The sequence below is a fragment of the Megalopta genalis genome, unplaced genomic scaffold, assembly GCF_051020955.1.
Source record: "Megalopta genalis isolate 19385.01 unplaced genomic scaffold, iyMegGena1_principal scaffold0020, whole genome shotgun sequence".
In the NCBI taxonomy this organism is placed as follows: domain Eukaryota; kingdom Metazoa; phylum Arthropoda; class Insecta; order Hymenoptera; family Halictidae; genus Megalopta; species Megalopta genalis.
The window spans coordinates 3,372,025-3,390,640 of NW_027476090.1; the positions used below are offsets into that span (position 1 = coordinate 3,372,025).

Here is an 18,616-nt window from a genome sequence, read left to right on the forward strand (position 1 = left end):
ACGTCACGTTTCAAAATAATTTTATTAATCAAATGCGTTTATATTCGAAGAACCGTTGAAAGGATAACTGTTGTATCAATCATAAAATTCAATTTCACACGTATTAAATGCATTAGGTTAACACGTTCCGTGCCGAGCTTTTTTTACTCGAATCTTCACACTTTGATATTTTACTAAAACTTGATGTATTACGTGCAATTATTAATTCTCGTACACATAACAACGTAACAAAAACTTATCAACGCCCATTCTTGCGGTGGAAATTGATTCTTCGGTTCTAAATTTCTTGTAAACAATTTGTTCAGTTCACTAAGTAAACATGCAAGCGTGTACCATCGATGTTACACGTGGCACGGAACGTGTTAAATAAAATGGAAATACGGTGGATCAAAAAAACTGTATTAAATTTTGCGTTAATTTGGCTTCGAGTGCAAAAGGTTAATTTCAAAATCTAGTTGAAAATTAGTGTCGATCATAAATGACCGACGTCACTCGACACGTTAATACTTTAACCGTTACACCAATAAATTCCAAAATTATACGAAGTTCAAGTATTTTATGTAATCAAAATCAAATTGAAAAGTTGAGCTTTATGATCTCGGTTAATTTTTCAACGTTCCTATCTTCTTGTGAATCCTAATTAAAGCTAGCAGACATAATGCATCGGTGCAATAATTGAGTCGTTTATTTTGAAAGTGGCACAAGTCACTTTGTTTTTAAGTCGATATATTTAAGGGTTTGCGTTTTAACACGTTTCAAAATATGGATGCTAACTTTCGCATTTGTTATCTCAGGATACTGATATTTTTCTCAGTATAAATAATTTCGTATAAACATTAAAAAATCACCACTTTTCATTACGATAAATGTGCCACTTTCAAAATAAACGGCTCAATTAATCTCCAAATCTGAGAAAATAAGTCCGTTGCCCATATATGGTTGACGCAGTTGGGAAATATGGCGACCATATATACCTAAACGTCCAAAAATATCGCATTTCTTGAACTACCCAGAAATCGATAAGGAAACCCCAAAATATGACGGAGCGAAGCATGCCAGTCCATAAAGCGTCGCAGTAGGAAACCCGTTCGAGAACATTTTGTCACAATGATTGATAATAATGGTTCGATTTATAGCTACGTAATACCGCGCGACGGTCCAAGGCTGATAGTGATTTATTTCGAATTGTTTCTGTCACGGCGTTTTGGCCAGTTCGACGGCGATAATTAATAAAAGCGACACGACAGCTCAATCCTACATCCAAGGAATCTGTGTTTCCGATGCATTTCACGTTCCATTATTTCTATACACGTTGAATAAATTTCGCGGGACAATGGAACGCGCGCGAAAACTTAAGATTCTCGTAAATATCGTATCCTATGGAAGCGACGAGAGAAAAACGAGCGCGGTTCTCGTTCATTCTGGTTGCCAATGGGACACGGTAGTTGTACAGTTTTTAACTTGCCAAAACAACCAGTTGACAGGCTGCCGTTATTCACCGAGACTAAGTAGACGTTAAGTTTCCGCTCGAAGTAACGGCGTCGCGGCTCCTATTGGCACATTGACGCGTTCCTTTAATCCGCCGCGTTGATGGTCTGCCAAAGATTACAAATTTCATTCTGGACGGAACCGAACGTGTCTCCGCGGCCGGCGCCCGCGTGATTCATCCTAATCGCGTCGAGTCGTTGACATTCGACGGATCGTCGAATTATCCTCGGATCGTCGCGAATCGTCCGGTTATAATCGTCCTTCGGGATGGTGGAGCGAGCGATTCGAGGAGGTTCGTCTTAAATCATTTGACGAAGCCTGCCCGCGAGAGTGGTGACGATAAATTAATTAAATCGTCCTCGGCGGGGCCGGCTCTGATAGAGTTATTTTACGTTAAGTGAAATATAAGTCGAGTCACCTTGAAAACCAAGAACCCGGCGCGGTAATAGACGGTGCCGATGGTTTTACATACGCGAGCCGTCCCGAGAATGCTGTACCTACCATTCACGTGCACTTCCTTACAAAACACCGATCTAAACGGTGATTTACGGTCAGAGGACCGCCAGGATCTAAACATAAATCCGGCTATTTGGATACTTGTCAATTGAGTCCATTTGCACGCTTCAGTTGGCATGTGTACTGACAGTTTATGACGAGAGGACTCGGAATGGTGGTGATTCGCCGGTGACTCGGCGGTTCACGGATCAGGTGGAAAGCTAGAAATACCGTGACGCGACAACAGGTCTCAAAGGACTCGAGAAATCACGCGCGATCCTCGATGCTCTGCACCTCGTGCGTGCGATTCTACCGACTCGGAGCATTCCTTGAGCGAGGTATGTTCACACGCCAAATAAACCAAACCGCAGAGTTCCGCAATTAGAGGATCCCTCGCTGACAAGGGCCACGTGTGCGGTCATCGACACGCAGAATCTACATTGTACAATCCACGTTAACCGCGATTTGTTTTCGCATGTAACGATGAATTAATAACGCCGCTACGGAGGACGACGAGAAGCTTTCGACTGTTTGTTCTGAACACAACGCTGCCCGCCGCTGGTTCTTGTCAGCTGCCAGGACTATTAGTAAATACTCGAACACTTTCTCCGCGAGTCAGGCGACGAACGATCATTGGCGCGGATCGACCGGTTTTGATGTACTGCCAAAATCATTCGACTTTAAGCCCGATGAACTTTGATCCCGTGGGACTATCGAGGCTAGCGAGGAATCGGATGGAGATGCTCGCTGCGCCGTCGAGACAACAGAAACGGGCGGCCGGCCGATCGAGCACTCGTGTTGTCAGGATTCCAAGCAAAATAATTATAGAAGAAACAATTATCTTTTCGAAGGTTGCACCGGAAGAGAATCGTTTCGTAATGAGCTACCTGTCGCTCTATTTTAACCCGCGATATTTATGGACATCTAAAAGTGCGACCGTGATAGATGCCCATTCCGCGTAAACGAGAGCGCAACATTTTCAACTGTCTTCATTAATAACATTCGTTGTTACGTCGCGAGTAGAAAGCCGAAAGGGCCAAAGCATTCCTTAATCCTCGTCTCCATGCTTCGTCATCGACGAAACCGAGGTCCAGTTATTCTCGTTGGAGAAAGACGGCGGGATGGGGCGGTTTTTCTTGCGATCGCGAGCCGGCGCGCCGAGGGAGCGGCAGATATTTTGCAATTAATTCAGGCCTAATTAAGGACGGATCCGAGACGTTTCGAAATCGGGTGGCATGCGCGGCGTCCGCCGCGACGGATACTAACGGAACCGTTCTTCCAGGAAGCGTGAAACGCCGGCAGAATGCGTTTCCGTATAAATCATGTCGCGCGCGGCACCGGCCACGAAAAAAAGAATTCGCCCGGTTGAATTAAGGGGTGAGAGAGCCGGCGAAAGGGAGCGACAGAGGAGGAGGAGGAGAAGGAGAACGATCCCCGAGAAGAATGAGGGACGTGTTCGTGCATTGCGGGAGTAGTTGGAATGGCGGTGAGTTCTTGGTTGTCTTCAGGCTTTGGCATCGAACCAGATATTCTATCTACCTTCGTGGTGCGCCTTGGTTTTAGTTTAATTTAGATGGTGGTATCGTGACGTAACGTATTTAGCGTGGAGAGGCGTACACGCCTTTGTTGCTTGCTGTTTAACCGATTACTAGAAAACGTTCGATGTTCCACCCTTTATTCGCGGCGGCTGTTCTTTTAAACCGCCGAGTCAGAAAATGGTTGCCATACCTGCGGCCGGCCATTGCTACGGCGGCCTCGCGGAAATGGTTCACATTACGTTTATCGAACGACGAATCGTTTCTTTTCCTTCGTTAATGTCGAGTTCGACGGCATTAGCTAATTGTCGACTAATTTCTTCGAATTTTTCAATGTTCCATCGATAACAATTCAAGGAAGTAGCGTAAATAATACTCACTCGGCCTGACGACGCGACTGTGACTCCCTCTCTTCTGGTGACTCGAGTTATCTCCGAGACGCCTGTTCGCAAAGAATTGTCGATCATTTCAATTCTCAATGGAACGGAGACGATGTTACCGTGTTTGAATGATCAAACGTAATAATAATATGCGAGGAAGAAAAGAAAAGATAACTTGCCCTGTTTAGATGTGTTCGAAGCCATTGTAGCGATTTCCACATTACACCATCATTCTGAAACACAATAACACGAACGAAAATGTGTTATCGTTTATGTGTATCGATATAATAATAAATTAATTATTTATCGATATATTAATAAATTAATCGCATCCGGTAGGATCGCGTTTGAATTTTCGTAACGGTGCTGCCACCTTAATACGAGAGAGCATCGAGTTTCAATATTCGTGGAAACTGTTTTCCGGCCTGATGGTAAGTTATCGACTTTGATAGGATCTAATTGGATCTTACGATAGCGATCATTTTTGACCGATTCTACAATGAAACTGTAATAATGTGCTGCGACAAATTTCGGACGCGCTGTAAACAATAATTTCGTCGCGTTATCCATCGATTCTTAGTTCGCAGCAGCGATTTAGAAAATTCAAAAGAAGCCACCCCCGGATACGATCTAGGCCGACGAAATCGAATTGATTCGACATTTTACAATGACAGAATGTCGACGGTGCGTTATATCATCATGGTAGAGCAGACGGTTCAAAGTAACCCAAGGACCGAACAGGCCACCCAACGGATCAATCGATTTCGTTGGGCGACAAATCGAACGATCCACGTAGATGGTTAACGCGGCGTCGGTGGATCAACCTTTAGTTTAAGCGAAATCTATTTCCGACACGCAGCACCCGTATTCGTTCGTCTGATTGGCTGGCCCGCTAGCACTGTGCGGGGTTGGCCGCATTTTCTTGTGTTTCGCTACTAATCGGGTCACTTCCGCCATTGATTTCGCCGCCGGAGATCCACGCGGAGGTTCATACGAAGTCGCGAACAAATAAATACCGCGATTCACGATCCACGATCGCGACCTGTAACTTGCGAGACGGTGGGAGCATCGTCGATAATCCCCCGTGCCCCGGCTACCAAACGAGAATTCAGCTGTTTCGCGAATTAAAATGAAAATTCTATTTTTCTATCTGAGATTTTTCATTCGAGATTATTTCATACGATCGAAGCGAGAATACAAGGAGCCGCATAGTTGATAAGAAACAGTACCGATTCCTCGTACACCCCCGATCCCTAACTTCGATGACTCCCGATGCAAATATACTTGTTCCAGAAACCCAATTGAACCGTATCCGATGTCTGTCACATCATCCGAGTCAATCGCTAATTCGACGACCGAAAAGTAATCGACAAACGGGAGTTGCAGTTTGTTCGGGCGTCCGTTCGCACATTTGGCGGGCCTCCAGTTTCATAATTTCAAAGTATACGAATCGATCGCCCATATATCGATTGTTTATCGTGAGATCTGAGAATCTAGAACCGCTGTCTCGATGATACGGAAGACAATCCTTCGCGATTAGAGCCTCCTCGATTGCGGATGTCGACGAATCCGAGCGTTCCTCGTCTTCACGGTCGTACTCGTCCTCCCTCGATCTCTCCGCGCGCAGTCATCTTTCCGCGAACCTAAAAACTTGGCCTTCGTATGATTGAACCCCACGGTTTGATTCACTGGACGCTCTCGACTCGTGGGGAAACTGTGCCAGTAAAATGGCACGGCTATTTTATGAGGCACCTTGAGCACGTAACACAGAATTTCATTTCGTCGCGATACGTTTATTAGGGGAGCGGACAATGTCATCGTCTGGTCGCGAAAGGCGGGTACGGCCACCGTGCAACCTTGTTTCCCCGGAACACGCCTCTTGGCAGACGGAAGATTGCAGCTTCATCTTTCCGGACATAGAATTTCATTCATCGACGTGTTAGAATGGATTCGGAAGCCTCGATCGATACGGTCGATCTTATGCGCCGGTTCTTCGGTCTTGCGTGTGGAGAAAATCATCGATCACTCTTGCAAACAACGCGGACCAATTAATCACACAGGCGGTTCGGGACAACCACTGGAAGATTTCTTGCACCCTGACCATGTGGTTCCGCATGGCGAGTTGACAGCATGCCGTATCTGTCAACCTGGTGATCACCTTGACCAGAAAGCCGACAATAGGGGATCGGTTAATTTTTCCAGCGAGATATTTCGGTATTACGGATTGCTGGTATATCTCTGGTTGGCTTCGTTGAAATGCAGCGCAAGATCAAGTGTTGCGTCGTGGCCATGAAACTTCGATTTAGAAAACGCTAATCTTTTGAAAGCGACGACTTCTGCACCAGAGATATACCACGACCGGGATATCGCGAGCTGTTCAACTGTAATCGCGGTGCACACATCGTCGACGTAACGATTACGCGAGCCGCGCACGAGGATTAAATTCCATTCGGTGTTTATCGCGTTGATCGCAAGAGCAGCTCGAGGGCTTATGTCTATTTTAAAGACGAGCGCATTATTTCTCCGCGTTCGAAAACAAAAGCGGCGGGCCGCTATGTTGCCGGCCCCAAGGCCGCGCTCGTGAAGGTTCCAACATTCCGGGGGTCGCGTAATCGATCACGATTTCTCGATTACGGTGGTTGAACGGTTCGCAACCGGCGATGTTGGACGAAGCATGTTGCGCGAACTGTCCCGAAATAATCGGGCGAAATGATCGGGCACATCTTTGTCCAAGGCCGGGAACGGCGAACGATCGAAAAGCTGCGGTCGCGACCGGGGCTGCGTGGACCGGAAAGAGGAAGCCTCACCGGCGAGAGGGATCGTGGAAGAGGCGGCCGCTGGATGTGGATCGAACTCGATCGATTCGATCCGGCGAACGCAGCCCGAGCACGGTGTTCGAATGCCGCTTGAATGCGTTCGACACTTGCACAACACTCACGAAAATAGCACGACGAAGAGCTGACACGGTGACGCTGCCGCGCAGAAAGAGGAAAGAGCGAGGCGGAAAGAGACTCAGGGAAATGATGGTCTCACCTAACAGCGAAGAAACGTTCGGCTTTCTAGGAGAAAACGGGTTCTCTCGACGGGATCGAGGCGACCGGTGCCAAGCGATGATCACACTCTAAGCGCGATCGATCGATCGGCCACTGGATATATCGTTCACCACTTTGCGCTCGGAATCCCCGAATAAATCCCCCGAGGCGGCGAGGAAGCCAGCCGGCGGCTATCTCGAGACTGCTACCAATGCCAGCCGCAACGCGTCCCGACACCCTCCACGCTTCTCTTCTGCCTCTCTTCTTCTTCTTCTCTTTCTTCTTCTTCGTCTTCTTCATTGCCGTCGATGTCGTCTTCTTTCCTTTCTTCGTTTCTTTCACCGCCGTGCGACGACCGTCGTCGCGACGCGCCGCGTCGTCGGCCAACGGCGATCTATGTTGTTCGCCGGTTATCAAGTTCGCCACCGGAAGAACGCACCTGTTGTTAAACCTTCGAGTTTTGCTAGACTGCCTGGTTTTTGCGAAGATCGACCGGATTCGAAGACCTCGACGAATCTCTTCTGTTTTCCACTTTCTTGGATCGCGAGGTCGCAACCCTTGGAACGAACGCCGATCACGACTTTCAAGTTGCCATATGGATAGATCCATTCAAGAATTTATCAATTTTTCCTTACGTAGCGAAGCATTTATTATTGCATTATTTTGGAAACTTCACATATACGTATTACGATGTACTCTGGAATGAGATTTAAGCCTTTACCGTGACGACTCTTAGTTTTCATGGAGATTTATGGCAGTAAAACGTTAAGTATTTAATTCTTTCAAGTCGGAAAAATGTTCTGCTTTCTTGTCGTTAATATTTAACATTAAACCCACCGAGCTTGTCAAAGTGATCGATTTCACATTTCTTGTTTTATAGTTATTGAAATTATAAAGGCTCTTTCACAGAAAAGGATTGAACACATTTTACAATGCAAGCATACATTATAATAAAAATGGCGAGGTCGGTTTAGTGTTAAGCATTCAAGCGAACGTAAGCATATAATAGTTATAGATCTACATTTTCGTCTAAGTATTTATTACAGTCGAAATAATCACTGTAACTGTTAAGGAAATGGTACTGCAAGTGGTTAATTTGTGGACTTCAAACATTGCCCAGATCAATAGTCATAGCTCGTACAATCTTAAAACAGTTAAGCGTCGAATTTAGTTTTAAAAACTCCTCGCAGTGTGCGGAATTAAAATCAAGCGATGACGTGTATACACGACGAACGCAGGGCGGAACGGTCCTATTACACGTTTATGAAAAACGAAGAAGAACTACACTTTTATTTAAGAAAAACTTAACAATTTATTTCTGAAAAGTTATTGTTACTATAAACTTAAAAATTCTCAAATAATAATAAAATACATAAACAAGATAGACACATATAGACAAAAAGGTATTAAGAATTTTTCAATCGAGTTCGGTGTGATATTTCTCGAAACACGGTATAAAATACTCCGTATAAAATACTTAGCAGTTCTATTGGTAGTATAAAGGAAATATCCCACCAAATAATATTCTTATTGTATTTTATTAAAATTTCGAGTTTTCATAGTTAATGGTGATTTTATGTTTTTAACGACGAGTAAACACGTCGAACGCACCGTAATAGAGATTTGGTTCGACGTTTATACACGAGAAACGCGCTTAACCGGTTAAAACAGTTCGGTATAACGATGTGTATTCATCCAAAGACCACAGATTATAATTGATAAGAAGCAATTCTTAAAATCTTACGTGGGCAAAACGTGACTACAAGTGTAAATAAATATATCAAATAAATATAATCAAAGTGAACACAACGTATCTTTCTCATTCGAACAACGCAGTCACAGTAACCTTCGTATAATCGTCCTAAAGGTCCGCCGTCGCGGCCGTGCCAGACATTAATTGACAGAAGACCGTTACACAATTCTGATTTATCGGCGATAACGATATCCCATCTATTAGAGCCTGATTCTCGATCCGCAATAAATACCGGTTTCCTATCATTGGCGAGATTACTGCCTTTGTGTTCTGATTCGTGTTCGCCGAGACGTCTTTGCACGCGCCAAGGCTTAATCGAATAATCGGAAGGGTCCGATCACGCGAATAACAAGTTTAACATCGTTTAAAAATACTTCGACTGCCGCGCCAGTAATTTGAAAAATTTTATAAAATTAAAATATCCGATTCGATCCGGATTAAAATTGAAAAGTTAAGCTGTACGACATCGATTATATTTTCAACGTTCTCTTACGTTTTGCGGACCCTAATAAAATTCAGAAGATCAGTCTAAAAATGAATTTTCAAATCTGAGCAAATAATTCCATCGCTCGCATACGATTGACGCGGCAGACTAATTGTAAGCGTTAAACCGTGCCATACTTTTCGTAAACAGAATTGCTGTCGAATGACAGCTAACGTCGTTATCGTAGCCGGTGCACAGTGTTCGTTCCATTGCTCTGGCGTGTCTGTCCGCTGAAAGATCAACTCATCTTCGTCAAAATAGCATCGACGAGAATTATTTTTGATTTCAAGCCGCTTCTCCGTCATCGGGTTAACAGAATCAGTAATGCAGTTGATAGAATCGCTCGCGTTTCCAGATTTTATGCATTTCTGACAAAAATAGACGGACGATATTTCAATTTAGTAAAAACATTAAAAAGAATTTATAATTCGTTACTCGAAGATCGCTGATTCTATACAGTTATTATACAAACGAGTATTTAAAATTGAATACAGTAAAAGTACTGGAAGAATTTTAAGAATTCTGTCGCGTTATTTTCAGTTTATACAAATTAATTTCTTTCTTACCAACAATTCTATTAATTCAGATTACGAAAGTGGGAAATACAATTTAGTTCCTGTGTGTTTCAATTGCTTCAACCAAGCGTCTTCCGAGGCTATAATTACGTTTATTACAGGATATTATAGGATAAGAAAACGTTTGAAAAGGAGTCGGAGGAGGCGGAAATCTCGCCACATGGAGAAATCGTGATCCAGAACGGCGAGGGTCGAGTTATCTTGGTCGTGTGTTCCCGTGCACTTACAATAACGTTCCCAGACGAACGTTAGATCGGTTGTACTTTGGCTGGTTCTAATAATAATCAATGCGTACGCGTCTCCAGGGATTTCTCTGCCAGTCCAACGCCGATATGTACGTTGTGTGTTGCGATCCCTTGTACCGACCATAATTTCTATGGGCGCGCTAGATGCTATTCGCGACTCGTCCTTTTAGCTGTACCCTCGCAGCCGGCTTCTGTCCGGCGCCGATGGTACTTCGACCGATCGTCGGCAGTCTATTTACGTTCTGACTTGGTTTTAATACGCGTATCGCGCGTACTTACTGCTTAAGAGTACTTGTACGACGGACGAAATATACTTCCTCGCGAAACACATTATTCCCCCGTCCCTCCTCCATCCTCGTCTTCTGCGGTACACACGAAGGAACATTTCGCACATTTCAACATAGTAAATCGCTTTCAAATGTATGCGTTTCTCTTTGTGCTCGTCGACCATGGAATGTTTACGGTTCCCTGATAAATGCAGCTAAGACACCGTACGCAGCTTTATTCGGCGAGGAAAATGGCCACCGCCAGTTTGCCGACGGCGTACCGATGGTGTTTGTTGTTCTCTGTCCAGGATGACTGTTCGTCCAAACGGTCCGTTAAAACCGATTCATTAAAGATTCTGCAGCGAAGGTCATAAATGTTGCGTAAAATTTCCAAGGGCGAAATCCATCCGGGCTATCCTCGGGCTAGCAGAAAGTACCGAATCGCGCTCGGTACGTCGTCCACGCGCGATATTAGCCCGGGGTGCATCGTGAAAAAGGATGAGAAAAAGATAGCAACACCGCCGCAACAGACAGCTATAAGTTCATTTTCGTGTTATTAATGCTGAGTGGTCGCGTGTAGGACATTCATACGTAATATCTGACTAATTGAGGCCGACGCGTGTACTTGGCCCGGCTCCAAGTCACTTTGATCGCACAGGAATCGGCCCTATGCGAGAGATATACGCGTACACACGCGTGCGATGCGCGCCCCGCGGATTTGTACACGCGCTAACGTTTCCCGGATGAAACAAATGGACCGATGTCTCCGCGGTTCCCTTTATTCCGCGGTTCTGAATGGCCACTTGTGCGGGAGACAGCGGGAGACAGCGGGAGACAGCGGGAGGTAACGAAGGGTGCGTGCCGTTTTATTCGACGTGTGAACCCGGGCTAATCGATCTGCCGAGACAAAAGTTGGTCGCCGAGAAACGAGCATCGAGTGTCGCGCGAGCGCCCTTTGCGAACCTCTATCGAGGACATGTCACCGTGTGGGAGGGCATATTAGCGTAGCGAACATTTTCATCGGATTTCACGAGAACAGAAGTCGAAGGGAAGGCTGGGATGTGTGTACGCGTTGACAAGTGAGGCACTGTTCATCGGCGTACGTCGATTCGATGGAACCAGCGCCGATTCGTCGATCGATTCACCTCGCGGAGGAATGCTGCTAAGTTTATTTAGGTACGCGTCGGTTGAAATCGTCGTCGATAATACGATATCAAGTTAAATGTTAATCGATCGAGCAGGTTGACCATGATCGTATCGCTACTAATCAGCGCAGTCTGCATCGAAGCTCGCGTCGAATCTCGAGAAAGCAAAGCCGTGGCTGAAGCGAGTCGGGGCGATCCGTTTGCGAGCGAGGATCAAAGTTCTATCGAGCGGAAAAGACATTTAAGTCGGAATAGCAGGATGTCCAGCGAGCATAATTCGAGGCTGCACGGTGTGCACGCGATGGATGGCAGAGTCTCTAGGTCCGGCAACGAAAATTTGGCAAGGAAGATGGCCAAGGATGCTCTCAAGTCGCCGAAGATGCAGGAAACCATGAAGAAGCTGTCCCGGGGAGGGGATCCTAAGCAGAAGAAGCTGTTCGTGTCCGTGAAGGTGCCATCTCCTCCGAAAGCCGGTTCCAGATTGGCGGGAAACTCTAATCAAAGTGGTCGCCAATCGGAGTCGAAGGGCAGAAGAAAGAAGAAGAAAAAAAGGCATGCTTGAAGCAGCTCGAAAGATACTTTTGCACGGTTATTTTTTTGCAATGTGAAAGTATAAAATCATTTTCGTTCGCAGGCATCATCGACGACACAGGAAGCTGCATCCTGGCTGGCCAAGGAGTGGGTCTGCGAAGGTAGGTAAGCTTCGTTCTGCTTGTTTCTTGACCCCGTTACTCCGTTGTCGCGATGTTTTGACAAGCATCAGATAAATGCTTGAAAAATATTCCTTTGATTAGAGAACGTTAACTAAAGGAAGGGAAGTTAGCGCAAAGAGACTGTCCGGAAACGAGGGCTCGCACAGCAAACGTAACCAGTTAGATAAGTTACGCGCGAAGAACGAACATTCGGTCCCCGCTGACAAAATTACCGCCGTTAAGGCAGACGAGACCGATTACGTTGACGTCCCGACGACACTGAACGACAAGCTTACGAAAAACGATGATTCCGCGAAATTGCGCGAGACCGGGGGCATGATCGAGCGCCTCATGAAGACCACTACTGGAAATCCTTCGAAGGAGGGCCCCGGCGACCAAGGAATAGAGTATTCGGATTATTACAGCGAAGACGACGTTCTCCAGGACATAGTGGCGAATAAAATCCCAGTGAACGCGGCCGAAACGACGAACCCGGACAGATTTATACGGCAAACTCTAAACGCTACGTCCTATCGATGCAACAATCAGATCCAGCCCTGTTACCAGGCTGCTCGCAACAGAGATTTCAGGCAGGCCGATTATCCCATCAATTCTTTCAATGGTTTTCAGCAGTATCCCACGGTCGAACGTCGCGCGACGTTGAGCCGGAACACTCGACATCGCGGGACAGACGACTCTTCGCTGTATTATGATCCGAGTTACATGCCCCTGGACGATCGAATCGAGAACTCGCCGTACGCTTTTAGTACCATGGTTCCAGAGTGGGTTCCAGGAACGTCTGGATTGAACGATAACTTCATGGTCCCCGAACTTCGCAATAATTTCGACGCGGCCGATCCGAATTTATCGAGCGAAGAGATGCAACGAGCCGTGGCTGTACCGCCGCATGCCGATCAACTCGATTTCCTGGGTCGCAATAGCAAGCCTCTAGACGTGGTCGATCCTCTAACCGTTTTGCAAAGTCCGAATACCGTCGCGGAGGTTCCTCAATTGTCTCACAAGCTCACTGCTTTCGAATTGCAAAATTTGAACAATTATCATCGCGGGACTAGCCTGCAACGCTTGAACAACATCGACCAGAATGTATATAGTCAGCCTCAGTTGGGAGCGATTCCCACTGTGGATGAAGGTATTGGACGTTTCGAGTCCAAAGATTATAATTTCCTTCCGGTGCAAGATTATAATAATAATCCACCTGCGGTGAACGTGCCGAACGCGATGAATCAGCCGCTGGGAAAGGTTCTACAGTCTCTAGGGATTAACGTGCACGTAGACTCGCCTGCTTCGAATAAAGAAAATAGCATCTCTCCAACTTATCGAAACAATGGGATGGACGATGCGAACGATGCGTCGTTGTCCCATTTTGAAACACACGATCGACCAGTGGATCATGATCCAACTAACTGCGACAAGGATGACACTCGGCGAACGAATGACAGAAACGGTAATACTAACTTGCGAGGGAGCCAGCGTAGAAGACACTTGGCTAAGAAAGGATCACAAAGTAGTAACTTGTTCTCGTTACTAGAGGGTGAGGGAAACTCGAACAGTTCCGACACGGTACACGATACCAAAGAAATCGCTAGTCAGGTACTCGACACGATCATGGAAGAGTTACAGGAGCTGAAGCTGGATGGCTCGAAGAACGACAAGAAAGAAGGTAAACGATTTAGATCGATTTAATTATTTCGAAACATAAACGCGAAGCTTCGCGGTCTGCAACACGGTTGCCACCCCCAGCCCCCTCCCACGGTATGTGAAACAAGCGATATTTTTAGGCTTACCTTGCCGTTTGTCAGGGTCCTGGTCAACGGCTCAGGCGGGCGTCAAATTGAATATGAAGGTCGTGAATCACAACATAATCGTGACGTTCTCGGACATAGCGTCTCCGCGTTACCACGAAAGCTTGCTCAACGGAACATGGAACGTCTCCGGCCACGCACCGCTCAAGCGTGGCTCACCCTTCACTCTGACTGCCACTGACAACACCACCAACTCCATGGCAGTGTTCATCGGTATGCGATTGTACATTTTCTACACACTTGCTTAACGGTATGGGTCTGAATTTCACTTTGACGGAGGTCGTTACGCTAGGTTTCCGGAGCACTGAAAGCAGCTGTTGTATGTTGATCCATAAAATCTCGTAGCGGACGATGCGTTGATCTAATAATTGACGTTTAGGTGCATGCAAAGTGTGCCAAGGAATCGACACGATAGCAGGTGTCTGGTCGATCGCGCGATCTCCGAAGGACTGCAGGGACTTTCAAGTGGCCACCAGCGTGTTTAACGATATATTCCGGAAATCGAAACTCTCCAGTTTGAAAGAGACTAAGAACTCGAAGAATGCAACGGCAGAGCAGAAAAAGAAACGAAGCTAGCTAGTTTTGTCATCGAAATCCGTATGACGCGGAGGAATTCTCTGAAAACAGACACTGCGTCACCTTACTCGGACGGTAGAACTGATCGACAAATAATTGCTATAATAATTGCTACGATCAGTGTAACGCTTTTTAGTAACGCATGCGCAGGTATACTTTAGACTATTTTGTATCGTGATGTAAGTAGTTTCTAATAAACTCCAACTTTTCATTATGTGATTTTTAATGGTCATTGAAACGACACCGTTCGTCGGGCACAACAGAAATGTTCAGTTTTCCGTTGGCATGCGGCTACATGGACATAGACAAGATTTTTCACGGTTACTCCTCGGAATTGGCTCTTTCTAAACGCTGGCGTATCGTGTCGAGACCCAGCACTAATATCTGTGGTGATTAAGTAGAATATATTATAGTAGAATATATAGTAGAATATATATATATATATAGTAGAATATATTTATAGGTCGATCGAAATGTTTTCTGTACCTTTATGAGGCCAATTTGTTCCGATTCGTCTGGAGTGTATATCGGAACGGACGAAATCGTTTCACTTTTCTCCAACGCGTACTTCCGTATGTCGAAGTATGCGTACCTATGGTTACATTTGAAGTCGCAATTTTCATTAAATTATGCGCAGCACTGTGAAAAGTTCGCTTTCCTCTTACCCAACTTCTATGCACTCCTTCGACTCGATTTCCTCGGGAACGGGCTCGCAGACAAGAATGAATTTTATTTTCGTATCCGCAATTTCGTTCACCATCTCCCTCAGTATGTTGTCTTGTGACCGGTGTTTTTTCGGGTCCACTCTGAACGCTGCAATTCACAAGTTGTTAGTCCCTTCGTCCATTTTAAAAAGTAACACGGTATAGCTTCATTTTCTGGGATTACTTCTCCGGAAGTTATACGTCAACTTTTGTTCAGGTGGCGTAGGCTTTTTCACCGAGATCGTCTCCATATCGGCTCCGTGATACCCAAGGAAGCAATACTCGACGTAGAGAAGTTGTATTTCGGGATTTTCCGACACAGAACATTTTGGGAACAGAATTACGTTCACGATCTCAATGATTATCGTGTTGTCCTCGATGGACTGTAACAAGCAAACAAATTTAGTTTCAGTAGAACTGAATTGATCCCGAAACATTGAAATTCGTACTTCGCTTTCGTGTATCCCGTTTCCGTTAGTTTTCTGATCGTTCTCTTTTTGGTTTTGTTCTATAATTTCATGTTTAAACATATTACGTTGCTTGTAATCCTACGTTATGAATCGAAAGTTTTGTACTGCTTGTAACTAGAGTGTGAAGATATTTAACATTGTAACGAATAAATGCGTTTCTCTGAGCGTAATTGTTCTTTTCGTGAATTGATATGCGTAATCGCAAAATCTAATAACAAGCAATCTTCAACTCTCGTACGACAAAGCTCGTGTGAGTAGCGATGTCAATATTATTAAGCTGGTTTTACGTAACAAAACTTCGTCGCCGGTACTGCTGCCAGTTCTTTTCCAATAAAACATTGTTCACTTCTTGCATCGAATCATCGGAGTCATCCTTGGCAACTTGCGGCTCGCTCGCGCCGCTCTTCAATATTTTATTGAACTCGCGTACGCTTGTCGTCATAACGGGAATTCGATCCTCCGTCTCGTTCATCAGCGTACCGTTCGAAAGATCCCTAAACAGCAACGTGTCTTTCAATGATAAGAAACATACAACATCGAAATGACGACGCAGAATTACGAATCGACTACACATCGTCCTGCTCAGTCCGGGAATCTCCCTTTTCATCGTCTAGCGTGATAATCTCCTTTTTTGTTACTGCTTGCCTGGGTGAAGAGGTCAAGTGAAACTCTGATCCGCTCTCTTTCATTACGGTCAACGGACCGTCGTCGGTGAAAGGATGTTCATAATGCCGGTCCTGATGTTGCGATCCATCTTTGAATAAAATCATTTCATTCAGTTGGTATACACAGTTCCTAATTCCATTCGGTGTACAAAAAGAAAGTAGGCTGTGTAGCTCGGCAAGCGTCGTCGCTTTTGCAACGTTGAAAATGCTGAATTTTTGTCGAATAATTTTACAAGAAAATTTCAATGTATATGAATTTAAGCCGATTTCCTTTCTATATGCCTAATGCAACAGTAAGGAAAATCTTGTTTTACTTGATGTGCTGATGTAAGAAGACATATTCTTGAACATCGCATCTCCGGTATTGTCAAACGTGAAATCGTTCTGCAACTGTAGGGGCGGCGTAGTATGAATCTTCGTGGGTGATTGATAAACTGGAGATAGCGATGTGCGCATCGGTGGGGACTGGCTTGGTGGCATCGGTGACCCGGGATCAGGATGCATCGGTAAATTGAGCTTTTTCTTGAACGTCTCGACATGCTCGACGTCGCAGCTCAATCTGACCCACAAAGATAATTGTCCGAAGTTCATGCCTACCGAACAAGGGAACACACTGTGCATTGGTGCTACATAGTGCAGTTTGTTCTGCGGATAGTCTAATATATCCTTGATGCTAAGTTTCCCTGACGCTACAGAATAGCTGGTGCCGTCGTCGCAGTGGACGAGCACATGAAATATCACGAGCTCCGAGAAGACGTAGTTGAAGAAGCAAAAAAGATCAGGGATGCGATAAACTATGGAGAAGTTGAAGTTCAATTCGGGACACTTGAGCGTAGGCGTGCAAGCTGTTTCCTGGTCCCATATGTCCCAGCATATGAACACCGAAACGTTGTTTATGTCGACCTCCCGAAAAAGGATTTCTTTCGCCTGGACGTATTCGATGTAAGAATTATATTTGCAAATAATCATCGCATTTCTATGATACTAACAGATGTTGAAAGTTGAAGGGACGAGACATGGAGTTCCATCAAACCCTGACCATCAGGTATCACCATCGGAAATGGATCGGATACCGAACTGACGTTATCACCGCAATCTCCAGGACAATTGACACTACACATGGACTCCGGAGTGGATACCTCACCGCAGCATCGCGGATGTTCTAAGGCTTTCGTTATTGCTTTCACCTAAATAATCCTTTCATTATCTACGTTTCAGTTTTCTAATAGAAAGCTATAATTGTGTCACAGAATGGGTATATTCTTACTGGGATTCCGCACGGACCATTTGTAGCAGGATGCTTGTCGATAAGCTGTTTACACCAATCCAGCTCAGTGATATACTCCTGCAACGTTGCTGCGTCATCCAATCCCTCGTTCTCCACCCCTGAATAACGGTTGTTCATGTCCCTCGATCTGTACGACCCCCTTTTATCCTCATCCAGTAGCTTACTTCAAAAGAATAATCATTTCTGTTTCGTGTAACCATTCTCCCCTTCCTAAATCGCTTATGGAAGTCCATTTTTTTTACCGTGGCGAGTGTATTGCGCCGACTCCGTTCTGCCCGTTCTTACTAGGAACTGTAGAATTAACAACGTTGTTCCTAATCGGAGGCACCTGTTCAGTGCCTCTTTTCATGACCATCGGTGGCAAGTCGTGTTGATTATCGCCGTTGCAACAACGATAATCGCAATTGGAGCGAATGTTGCATCCAAGCGAGCTGCTGCAGTTGCAAAGACTATTCTCGACAAATTCTGTAGTTTGTAAACTCCTCTTCGCAGTCGGAAAACATCCTTTTCTCTTCGATTTATTCTGGTGTGACCTGCTGCAACCTCTCGTACAGTATTTCCTCGAACTACAACCAACTCGTGACACTCTGAAGCCTCTACTTTTCCCACTCATGATGTCCGCTCCACTAGTGTGAGACATAGTCTGTTGAAATCTCCCAGGATCGCTTTTTGGAGCTCGAGGGCCCGTCATATCAATGTTATTGTTACTGTCAAGCTGATCGTTTCTTATCGCTGGACGATACAAACTGTTGGCCTCGTCGAGCACTTTGGCCGATAAAGAAAGCTCTTGGAAAACATTAAATAAAAAAGACATCATTTTATCGGTATCGGGTAATTTCCACTTTGTGGGACACGCATGGCTATCGTAATTCTGGTGGTCGGTTTGGGCTCGGAAAGTTGGGATTTCTTCACCGAGTCTTACCGCATCGCTGCAACATAATTAGTCGATAATGTTTGGAATGGATATGGCGGAGGGATTTTTTTAGAAATGTTGTAAATT

General features: G+C 45.3%; 4 protein-coding genes across 4 annotated transcripts; 1 reads left to right on the forward strand and 3 right to left on the reverse strand.

The window, feature by feature from the left end:
* The first annotated feature begins 12,321 nt into the window (after positions 1 to 12,321).
* On the forward strand, positions 12,322 to 14,703 carry LOC117227326 (uncharacterized). Its single transcript, XM_033482458.2, has 3 exons — positions 12,322 to 13,771; positions 13,890 to 14,126; positions 14,293 to 14,703. Exons 1-3 carry the CDS (start codon positions 12,427 to 12,429, stop codon positions 14,487 to 14,489), a joined length of 1,779 nt encoding a protein of 592 aa, XP_033338349.2. The 5' UTR covers positions 12,322 to 12,426; the 3' UTR covers positions 14,490 to 14,703.
* LOC143260808 (X-linked retinitis pigmentosa GTPase regulator-interacting protein 1-like) lies at positions 14,695 to 15,946 on the reverse strand. The gene is made up of 5 exons (XM_076527407.1): positions 15,643 to 15,946; positions 15,378 to 15,576; positions 15,155 to 15,302; positions 14,976 to 15,081; positions 14,695 to 14,873 (listed from the first exon to the last, which is right to left on the reverse strand). Exons 1-5 carry the CDS (start codon positions 15,721 to 15,723, stop codon positions 14,811 to 14,813), a joined length of 597 nt encoding a protein of 198 aa, XP_076383522.1. The 5' UTR covers positions 15,724 to 15,946; the 3' UTR covers positions 14,695 to 14,810.
* Positions 15,947 to 15,967: 21 nt separating this feature from the next.
* On the reverse strand, positions 15,968 to 17,443 carry LOC143260806 (uncharacterized). Its single transcript, XM_076527405.1, has 2 exons — positions 16,643 to 17,443; positions 15,968 to 16,417 (listed from the first exon to the last, which is right to left on the reverse strand). Exons 1-2 carry the CDS (start codon positions 17,295 to 17,297, stop codon positions 16,230 to 16,232), a joined length of 843 nt encoding a protein of 280 aa, XP_076383520.1. The 5' UTR covers positions 17,298 to 17,443; the 3' UTR covers positions 15,968 to 16,229.
* LOC143260807 (uncharacterized) lies at positions 17,417 to 18,566 on the reverse strand. Its single transcript, XM_076527406.1, has 2 exons — positions 17,859 to 18,566; positions 17,417 to 17,779 (listed from the first exon to the last, which is right to left on the reverse strand). The coding sequence occupies exons 1-2, from the start codon at positions 18,431 to 18,433 to the stop codon at positions 17,551 to 17,553; spliced, it is 804 nt and encodes a 267-aa protein (XP_076383521.1). The 5' UTR covers positions 18,434 to 18,566; the 3' UTR covers positions 17,417 to 17,550.
* Positions 18,567 to 18,616: the final 50 nt, after the last annotated feature.

What these genes read in the sequence shown, in the direction of transcription:
- LOC117227326 (XM_033482458.2), top strand. Translation starts at nt 12,427, where the DNA reads ATGATCGAGCGCCTCATGAAGACCACTACTGGAAATCCTTCGAAGGAG. An exon ending in GAAGAACGACAAGAAAGAAG is followed by an intron (nt 13,772 to 13,889) that starts GTAAACGATTTA and finishes CGATATTTTTAG; the next exon opens with GCTTACCTTGCCGTTTGTCA. An exon ending in CTCCATGGCAGTGTTCATCG is followed by an intron (nt 14,127 to 14,292) that starts GTATGCGATTGT and finishes ATTGACGTTTAG; the next exon opens with GTGCATGCAAAGTGTGCCAA.
- LOC143260808 (XM_076527407.1), bottom strand. Translation starts at nt 15,723, where the DNA reads ATGTTTAAACATGAAATTATAGAACAAAACCAAAAAGAGAACGATCAG. An exon ending in ACGGGATACACGAAAGCGAA is followed by an intron (nt 15,577 to 15,642) that starts GTACGAATTTCA and finishes TGCTTGTTACAG; the next exon opens with TCCATCGAGGACAACACGAT. An exon ending in AACAAATTGGCCTCATAAAG is followed by an intron (nt 14,874 to 14,975) that starts GTACAGAAAACA and finishes TAATCACCACAG; the next exon opens with ATATTAGTGCTGGGTCTCGA.
- LOC143260806 (XM_076527405.1), bottom strand. Translation starts at nt 17,297, where the DNA reads ATGATTATTTGCAAATATAATTCTTACATCGAATACGTCCAGGCGAAA. An exon ending in TTCTTACATCAGCACATCAA is followed by an intron (nt 16,418 to 16,642) that starts GTAAAACAAGAT and finishes TTTTATTCAAAG; the next exon opens with ATGGATCGCAACATCAGGAC.
- LOC143260807 (XM_076527406.1), bottom strand. Translation starts at nt 18,433, where the DNA reads ATGATGTCTTTTTTATTTAATGTTTTCCAAGAGCTTTCTTTATCGGCC. An exon ending in GGCGCAATACACTCGCCACG is followed by an intron (nt 17,780 to 17,858) that starts GTAAAAAAAATG and finishes ATTCTTTTGAAG; the next exon opens with TAAGCTACTGGATGAGGATA.